The following is a 9,839-nucleotide window of genomic DNA, read 5'->3' on the forward strand; positions in this document are numbered from 1 at the left end:
TGGAGTAGAGGTAGAAAGTGGCATATAATTAAAATACTCAAGTAACAAGAGTTCTTCATATTTGTACTTATGTACAGTACTTGAGTAAATGTACTTAGTTACATTACAGCTCTTGTCAACTGAGGGACACACAGCAACTGAAATTACAGTCATTGGGATCAATAGACCGAGTATAGTATTATTTATCTAGCCCTAAAATTTAATAATCCAATCATTATAATTACTCTGAAACATGATCTAAATTTGATTCAGTTATATTCATGCATTTTTTTTTAATGTTTCTCACACTTTGTGAACTGTGAAGACAAGACAAGATAAGTTTTTCTCTTATCTTGATAAGATTTCAATTTTAAACTTTATTAATCAGTGACTTCTTTTGATCCCACTTGGGGCAATTAGGGACCACTCTAACATTGTTTTTCTTTTTTTACCTTAAAGAAGAACAGAAAAATCGAAACATTAGTATATCCTGAAAATCAATATGTGTCTTTTGTGAGACAAGACTGTCAAGAGTCTTGAGCAGAAATGAAGTTGTACAGTATGCTCTGCTCTGAGCTTATTGGTGGAACAGGCTAAATGACTTCATATGTCTTAATTTCTTTGATCAAGTAACAGGTCTGTGTCAAAGAAGTTGACAAGCTGTACTAACATTTAGTGTAAAAATCCATCAGGATTTACAAAAAGAAAAAACAACCAACGCTGACATGCTGTTGGTGGTGGTCAGTACAGTGTTAGTTGCAGTAGTGGAGGGACAGTCAGAGGCAGGAAGTGGAGTCTCTTCTGCTCTGTCAAAGACTGCCTCTAGGTGTCTCTGGAAATCAAATATATTTGTGTCCTCTGTTTATTGTGTCTGTCTGTGAAGTAAATTGAATTTGGCTATTTCCTTTTCAGAAAAGCGCATGACCATCCTGTGATTTTGTCATTCACTCCACTGAGCTTCTGTCAGTGTGAGTATCTGATCCCAACTGATCTTTGCTGAGACAATTTGAAGCAAAATGTATCCAGTCCGTTGGCTCTTTGCAGTACTCCTGACAGCTGGTGCCACTGAGCTTTGCTGTGGCGGACCTCTGCATGCCCAGTGCAGTGTAGAATGGTATGATTCAAGTCTTTACTTTGATTAAATGTGTGTGAGGTTTAGTTTTCATCGCAAAAAGTACTTAAAATTGCATAACTGTTACTGTATCTGTACTATATTAATTAATTCATTATTTATTAAATTGTATCTAGAAACAGATGAACATTTATTAAATGTACTAAGTATGAACTTTCTCTAAGTATTCCTGTTGTGCTTCATGTAATTGCAATGACTTTGTACTCCAGTGGCCAGGATGGAACAGGTAGTTTCTCTGCCAGAGTGTTGAGTTTATATTTAACCCTTTAACACTTGGTTCCATATCAGTTTTCTTGTGTTACATTCAGAGGCCTTTCAAAAACTATCTGACCCTTTCAAACTTGAGCAAATTGATTTGATTTGTTTTAAAAACATTAGGAAAAAAGATAAATTACCCATAAAATTGCAAGAAATTATTAAAAGGTAATGAATCCATTAACTAACAATGTAATATAATATATGTACACATATACATGTTTTGATTTAATGAACTGTTTCCAGGTCATTTTCTTGTTTGTTTTTGGTTTTGACATTTAAAAAAAAATATATTAGTAGTCATTACTGATTTCTTTTGATTTTTTGGGCCACATGTTAAATTGCTTGTTTCCTTCCTCCAATGTTTTTGAAAGAAATCTGCTCAAAGTTCAGAGGGTTAATACTACTGTGGCTCACTGCTAGTAAATTCTGCCTTTGACAAGTTTGAAATGTTGAGTGTTTGATGTGTTTGTGTTTGTGTGTGTGTGAGTGCGTGTGTGTGTTAGAGGTTGGGGCTCAGGTACCTGTGATATTCAACAAATATTGTGTGGGTGTGAACGTGATCACTGTAATTCCACTTCTCCATGTAGCTTTATACACATTACTCTGTTATATAATGCTTGTTGTTGATGCATGATGGAAGCTGGTGCCTCCAAAAGGCATCTGAGGTCATTTGTAGCACATGAGTATTATCACAAAATCTCCTCTCATGAGCAAAATACATCAGTCACAAAACACACAAATTATTTATTATTATAATTGATTATTCTCATGCGTGCAGATGTTACACTCTAATTATGTTAGAGTGAGATAAGCTCCTCTGTGACACCCTCTTAACAAAAACAACATTGTAATCTTCACGTCTGCTTGTGTATTACGCAGCATTAGATTTAAGTCATGTACATTTGGTTCTTTGTCAACTCAAAACATTCACAGCCAAAACAAAAGCTTGCATTTTGGACTATGTTTGGAGACAACATGAAATCATATGATCGTCTTATTAGCTGTAATTAATTTATCTGGCTGGTTGAATCACTGAGTAGGATGCTGCAATGTGATTTCTTCTGAAAATCGAAAGTCCTGTCAGTTGAGCTAAAGCCGTCAACAGGCAGTATTCATTAAAGCACTGATTTCACTTTTAAACACTTTTTATTTGTCTCAGACCATCCTGACATGATTTTTTTAGATGTCCTGCTGAAAGAGAAGAAAGAGAAAAAACAGGCTCCTTTGTGAATGGAAATAATAGAATTATGCAGCTTTTCTGCATCTGCATGAATCTGATCTTATTTATGAAAATTAGAAATAGAATTATGTTGAGCACAAAAAAGTAAATACAATTGTCTATAAAATTCTGCAGTAGAAGCACTTTTATAACAGCAGCCTTTCAAAGGCCTCAGAAAAACAAGATGCTACCTCATAGTGAAAGAACAGCACTCACAGCTAATGCCCACTAGATGGCACCTTTTCCTTTATAATGGCACCTTTAGTGTTTCCAGACTCTCAGTGAAGTCAAATGGATCTGAGTGCGCATTCATTGACTCTGCTCTCCTGCAGGTACTTTGCGATCCCGTGCCAAGACGTTTATGAATCTCTGGTCTCACAGATTAAGAAGTGGAGAACCATGGCTGGCTGCAGCATGGGGGGACAGAGGTGCCTGTACACGGTGTGTGTGTGTGTGTGAGAGAGAGAGAAATTAATCTTATTGACTTTTTGGGTTTACATTTATGTTGATAGTTGCATTTTATATATATATAGAACTTTCTCTTCCATTATTCCCACTGATTACACTGTTCTGTTCAGAATGGATGATAATCTGCAGATTACATGTAAAATGATGTTAGATGGTATATGCATCACAGACAAAACCTGGAAATGAGTTAGCCTTTCAGCAGCTCCAGTCCAGTCATCTCAAAGTCAATGGGTTTTTAGTTAGAAGCCTCAAATAAGGTCTGTCGTTAACACAAGGGCAAGAGACTTTCTGGTTTTGTTCAGCGGCATCAAATACTTCAGTATATACTCCACTGTGAACTATGAAGCATGTATGTGTCTTAAAAAAGACAGTTTCCAACAAGTGGCTGATAGAGACTATAGAATGTCATCAAGCCAAACTGTCTCGTAACTGCGGCGACATCACTGTAGTGTAGTCCATTCATAACCTAGCGTTAAGGTTTGTTTACCAAAGAGTTTATTTTCTGCTATGATCTTAAATCCAATGAAAAATCCTTAAGGCTGTCCCGAGGCCACGAGGACTAAGTTAGCTTTCGAGTTAGACTACAAAAAAATACCATCCCTAGTCACTCTATATCAAGGGCTCAGATGAAGTGATTGAGAGGAGTGAAACTACTATTGAAACGCAGCAAGAGGCCTGATTTTAGTTGTCCCCAAATTAGAATTTTGAAAATATCGTTTCATCCCTCTATATTAAGACAATTCTGTGAACAGCTATGAACAATCCATTCTCTCAAGATGTTTTTTGGAATACAATTTGTTTTACAATGAGGGGCATTGGATTGGTCTTCATCAATATATATTGTAAAAAATTCCATAAACTTCTTGCGTGTCACGCATTGTTTAGACTGTGTTGAGTCACTAGAACTTTTTTCTGACCAAAATTTTGGCGACACCTCATGAAGGTGCAGCTCAAATCACTAATATTGAAAGCTTTACTCCCCCCACCCCTTATGTGTGTGTGTGTGTGTGTGTGTGTATGTGTGTTTGTTTCTCTCACTTCATAAAACTGTCACAGACTGCAATTGAGCTGACAGGGGGACAGCTGACTAACTTAAATTAATAAATGTTTGAACCCAGCAGTAGTAAACTTGTTTAGGTTTCCAGCCCTGCTGGTGGCTCTATGGCAAAATCAGTCTGTAAGTCAGCCCACAATCTTGGTCCAGACTCTGAAACAAAAACTAATGGATGGATTTCAATGAAATTTTGTGCATACATTCATGTTTCAGATAATCAGTCCAGCTGACTTTAGTGATTCTACTGACTTTTCTTCTGTTTCTGTCTTCCTTTGTTGTTTGTTGTTAATAATTGTAATAATTTTAAATGGTGCACACACACACACACACACACACACATATATGTATATATACATACACACACACACACACACACACACACACACACACATATATATATATATATATATACACTGTATAGATAGATAAATAGACTGTTTTGAATCAGAAGAAGTTATTTAAGTTATTTAGAATATAGAACATGGTGTAAATGTTGGTGTAATATTTGTATTTTCAGTGACTGATGTCAGAAAGGAGTCACTTAAGGTGAGAGTCTTAACAAGGCCTGCTCATTTGAGGGGTTTTAGTAAAGCCAACGGAAACTATAATTTCTGTGTTCCTTGTAAGGATGGGTTTGATTAATAACAACAATGAAATCATCAGTGATGTTTTATGGCTTTAAATAAAAGCCATTTTGTTCTGTTCCCTCTGCAGCTGCAATCAGCCTCTGTACACTTCATAGCAGCCAAACACACCACTCCCTTTAAGAAGTATGTGGACAACATAAACTTCAGGCTGGCCTCCTATCACTTCTTCACTTGCTGTCACGTTTCGGTAGGCTTTCACTTTCCTCTAATTCATTATATGACAGTTTCTGGAGAAGCAGACTAGCTAAATGTCCATTGTCATTCAACCACCGACTGCAAATGAAAATAATGGTTCTCTCAGAGTGTCTGTCCTTTCTGTTCCACCCTCTCTTCTCTCTCCTTATATGCCCTCTTCCTCTCTTTATTTCATTTACAGTGCATTTCCTTTCAGTCTCAACCTCTGTACTGTAATGTTCAGACATGTGATTGGCAAAGGTCCAAAAAGCTGGAAAACAAAGTTAGTGTCTGCACCCACTGAGGCAACACACAAAATACCACCATGCGCTGGTCATATACCACCCTCATCGTACATTGTATCACTTTTTGTTCGTCTAACTGGTGGAGCTTGAAAGAGGGATCACTACTTATCTAACACCACCAGCCCGTCCTCATTCTGAAGCCACCATTGAATAACACCACTTCTGCAGTGATTTTGGCATAGGATCCCAACATCAAAAGCCACCCTTTGCAGCTGTCTGATACACCACTGGGCATCTTCAGATGAGAATGTGGCCGGACTGCTACCAATAATGATGTAACGTAAAAAAAAGAGTGAGGGTGCCTTAGGGCAGGCAGGAGGTGCAGTAAATGGATTCAGCAAACCCTGGACTTTCATGTGGGAGTCTGGTGTTTGCTCTCTATGTAGATGTGATGTTTTTTTCCCACACCTTACCATGTGCCTTCTTCCCCTAATGCAAATTATTGTCTGTCACTGTGTGTTGGCATATGACTGAGATAGGACAATAACATTGGTAACACTTTCTATGAAGACCAAATCTTTAATGCATTATGAAGGCATTCATAGTGAATTATAATGTATTCATAATGCTTTATGAAAACAATCAGAAACACATATAATGCTTACTGATGCACTATATCAATAGTCATAAACCATTATAGATTTGACTTATATTGATTAATAAGTGGCAAGGGTCTTATGGATGCTCTTGACTTGCTACAAACTAGAAGTTATTATAATATTATTATAATATTATAATTATATTATAATTAAAAAGACTGAATTTTGACCCTGTGTCAGAGAGCTTTTAGCCACAGAGTTAGATTTCACAAAGACTGGTGATCTTGCAGTGTCAGAGGTGGACAGAAACTGTTGCAGCCCTTGAAATCTGCAGTGAGTATGCTTTATGCTGTAGCTAGCTAGCTAGTTAACCACTGTCCCCATACCAAACAACAGTTTTACCGGTCCTGGTATCTGTCCTTATTCATGTTACTGTCTCTTTCGGTCTGATTCTGTGAAGCCTTGTCTTTACTTTTGTTGTTGGAACTCTGTCTGTAGGCCATGTCCATCTCTGAGACCTGGTATGCCATTAAAGACCATGGCACCAACTACTGCAACCTCTACAACCTCATGGAAGGTGAGATCAGACAAGGGTGTGACGATGAAACAATTGTCAATATTTCATTTTAAAACAAATAAAATATTACTATCTAAAATATAAACAAGATAACTTAACCCCTTCATTGTTGATGATGTTGTTTGGTGTTGGTCAATCATCTGTGGATAGTTGCTAAACTCTGAGGATAACGGAAAGTGATCCTGCTGGTCTTTGCAACAATGGCATCAACAATAATATCACATGAAGAACCAAGGTTTGGGGTTGAAAAGTTGAAAACGTATCACTTTAAATACTGATTAGCTCCTTTATAAAATTTGTTACCCAAGAACTCCACATTAAGTACAACCCCAATTACAGAAAAGGTGAGACACTAAGGAAAACATAACAAACAACAGAATGCAATGATTTGCAAATTCTTTTTGAACTACGTTCTATTGAATACGGATATTTCATGTTCAAACTGATAAACTGCATTTTTTTTTTTTTGTAAATATACTTTCATCTGTATATGATGCCTGCAAAAGTTCCAAATTAGTTTGGATAGGAGCATGTACAACAAAATATCTAACAGGCTAAATCATAACTTATGATACATGGGTGTGCTTCACCAACACTGGGTCTAAATCACAAGCATGTATGTTTTATTATGACAAGGTGTTTACCACTGTGTCACATCACCTTTTCTTTTAGCAAAACTTAGTACTTTGTCTACAAGTGTTTGGGAACTGAGGACACTAGTTGTTGAAGTTTTTTGAAATGGAAATACTTTCCCCATTGTTGCTTACGTCTAGCACTACTATACTTCAGTGTCTCAACAGTCTTGTCTCCATTGTCGTATTCTGTACACCATATATTTTAAATGGGATACAGGTCCAGAATGCAGACAACCAACCAAATCTAGCTTGACATTGTATTTCTTGAATAAGCAGGGATGTCCCTGAAAAAGAAGTCATCTGGATGGCAGCATATGTTGCCCAAAAACCTGCATGTTTTTGTTAGCGAAGCGCTTTACACAATATTAACCAGTTTTTAAACATGCAGTATATGCACATTCTTGCACAGCTCTGCCAGTTCTTGTCTTCATCTGTGTACAGATGCTCCTCATACCTGTGTCTCCTGTTATTTATTTAACAGGAAGTGGTCTAACTGAAGTTGAAGGTTATAGAGAGATCACCAGTGACTTCCTCTGCACCCAACGGTCCACTGCTAACTGCACTGTCTACTGACTGAATATTGGTGGTGACCACAGACCATTATGGTACATCAAGAGTAATCACTTACAATTTAGAATTTTTGATCGGCTCCTTCTTTTTGAATGGCTGAGGAAGAAACATGACAGTATCTGTTTGCTACTATTGTATTTGATGGTTCAGTGTCTGTTTTCCTTATGCAACAAATTGATTAAAACATTACTGCATTACTACATTCAGTGTAGTAAAAACAGTTTTAATGAATTTTCAGTAAATACAAGTTCAGCAACACCAAACACTATTCCAGCAATCACATGAAATCTGCCTAAATAGCTAACAGATAGGAGTACATACACACAGTGTAATTATGGGGACTTGTGCCCTGTCTATACATATACAGGTATTTTATTTTATTTAATTATTTTCAAAGGCTTTTAAGAATTTGTTTTGGACAGGACAGACTATTAGAGTAAGTGGAGGGAGGGAGAGAGGAAGACATGCAACAAATGGCCAGGGCTGGACTCAAACTTGTGGCCGCTGCGACAAGGACATAACCTTTGTAGATGGGCACAAACTCTACCAGGTGAGCTACTGGACATCCCACGTACACAGATGTTTTTGTGCACAGATACTTTCCTTGATGTTCTGGGCCCCTCATTCACATGCAATTGGGATTTTAGGTAAATTGAATGGAATTTCTTTTAAAACGCTTTTTAAGGTGGGGATTCCTCAGAACTCTGGTTACTGTTGACCTGTGTGGATGTTTGAGGAACAATGATCTAATCTTCTAAAATGGTGCATGCTTAATGTTGCTTTGTGTTACTTAAAGTCATCCAGAACTGCACAAAAAACCTGCAAGCACTTGCTGATTTCTAGCCTTTTAATATAATGAGAAAGCTAATCTGCATTCACACCTAGATGAAATGACTCTGCAGTAGTCACAGGTGTTTATTGGCTCTGTAAGATGCAATGACACGCCAACACTAAATACTGTCCATCTCCTTCAGCAACATCCTACAGCACCAATCCAAATTAGTCTGCACTGTTTGAAAGACAGACTGCATAAGTAAGAGATATAAAGAGAAGTAACCACCATTACCACCATGATGTTCTCACAGATCTCTGTCCATGCTGCTTATTGCTGTTCACCTCTTCTCCAGGCTGTCAGTGATGTCTAACATGACACACACACACACACACACACACACACACACACGCACACACACACACACACACACACACCAAAAAGCTCCACCAAGAACACACACAGAACATACTCATCTTCATATTCATATTCATCAGCCTATTACCTATTTTTTTTTTTCGGGTTTTATCGGTATATAAAAGATTCACATGCTAATTTTGGTCGAACATCTGGAGAGGAGTCTCACAGTTTTTAGCAAAAATAGGTACTAAAAAATGTTTTTTTTTTGATAATCATATTGACATCGTAGCACCTGACACCAAATTTTCATTGTTTGTGTCATGCACTGACATGAAAATATTTAAATATTTATTTTTGATTTAGTAATTCCTACCCCCTTTTTTCAATTTTATTAAAAAGAAGTTAATTTTTTAAAACATATGGTGTTGCTTCAATTGTAAATCAAATCTTTCCCACATTGTAAAATGACTGAAAAAAAGACATTTTCAGGCCATTTATGTGGAGATTTGAGTTGACATTGTGAGGAAGGCCCCAGAAAAGGGAGTCAACATGGCCTCCTGAAAGTCATGGTACAATATAATCTGTGCTATTGGTTTCTTTAAGGGCCTGGCTCTTGTTAAAAGGATTGCAACATAGTAAATGATATATTGTGCAAGTGTAAACAGCCAAAAATGAGCACATTACCTTGAGGCAACATGGTCACATGGAGGTTTAACAATCAAATCGAAGTGGAATTTAGTTCTGCGTACATGAAGAACAAGGCCCAGCTTCACCGTTTAGAAATGATTATCAATCTTCCTGGTTCATGACCACCAGCTCACCATGGATTATTGTCATGGCTGAGCTGTGGTTCTGTCTGTCTGCTAACAGCCAAATAAAGACTGAAACATCATTTTGGCTCTGAAGTCACCAGGTGAAAGTTTGATGATGTCCTCTGTCTTCCTTGTTTGTTCTGGGCCCTTGGTAAAAACAAGAGTGAAAAAGAAAACAGCACACACCAACAGAGAGCCACTTGGTGTGAATATAGCTGTGGATACCGCTCAGAGGTGAGTCGCAGTCTGACGAGGGGCATCATTCTTTCTGACACCTAAACCAGTTTTCGCTCTTAAAAATGATGGTGGAGTGAGGAGCCACCAAGAGAAAATACACC

The 9,839-nt window shown here is 37.5% G+C and overlaps 1 protein-coding gene across 1 annotated transcript; it reads left to right on the forward strand.

The window, feature by feature from the left end:
* The first annotated feature begins 937 nt into the window (after positions 1-937).
* Positions 938-9,594, forward strand: LOC121960425 (uncharacterized). Its single transcript, XM_042510098.2, has 5 exons — positions 938-1,093; positions 2,921-3,029; positions 4,825-4,944; positions 6,274-6,352; positions 7,469-9,594. The coding sequence occupies exons 1-5, from the start codon at positions 996-998 to the stop codon at positions 7,558-7,560; spliced, it is 498 nt and encodes a 165-aa protein (XP_042366032.1). The 5' UTR covers positions 938-995; the 3' UTR covers positions 7,561-9,594.
* Positions 9,595-9,839: the final 245 nt, after the last annotated feature.

The sequence above is a fragment of the Plectropomus leopardus genome, chromosome 21 (genome assembly GCF_026936395.1).
Source record: "Plectropomus leopardus strain MGB_pleo_1.0 chromosome 21, ASM2693639v1, whole genome shotgun sequence".
Classification (NCBI taxonomy): Eukaryota; Metazoa; Chordata; class Actinopteri; order Perciformes; family Serranidae; genus Plectropomus; species Plectropomus leopardus.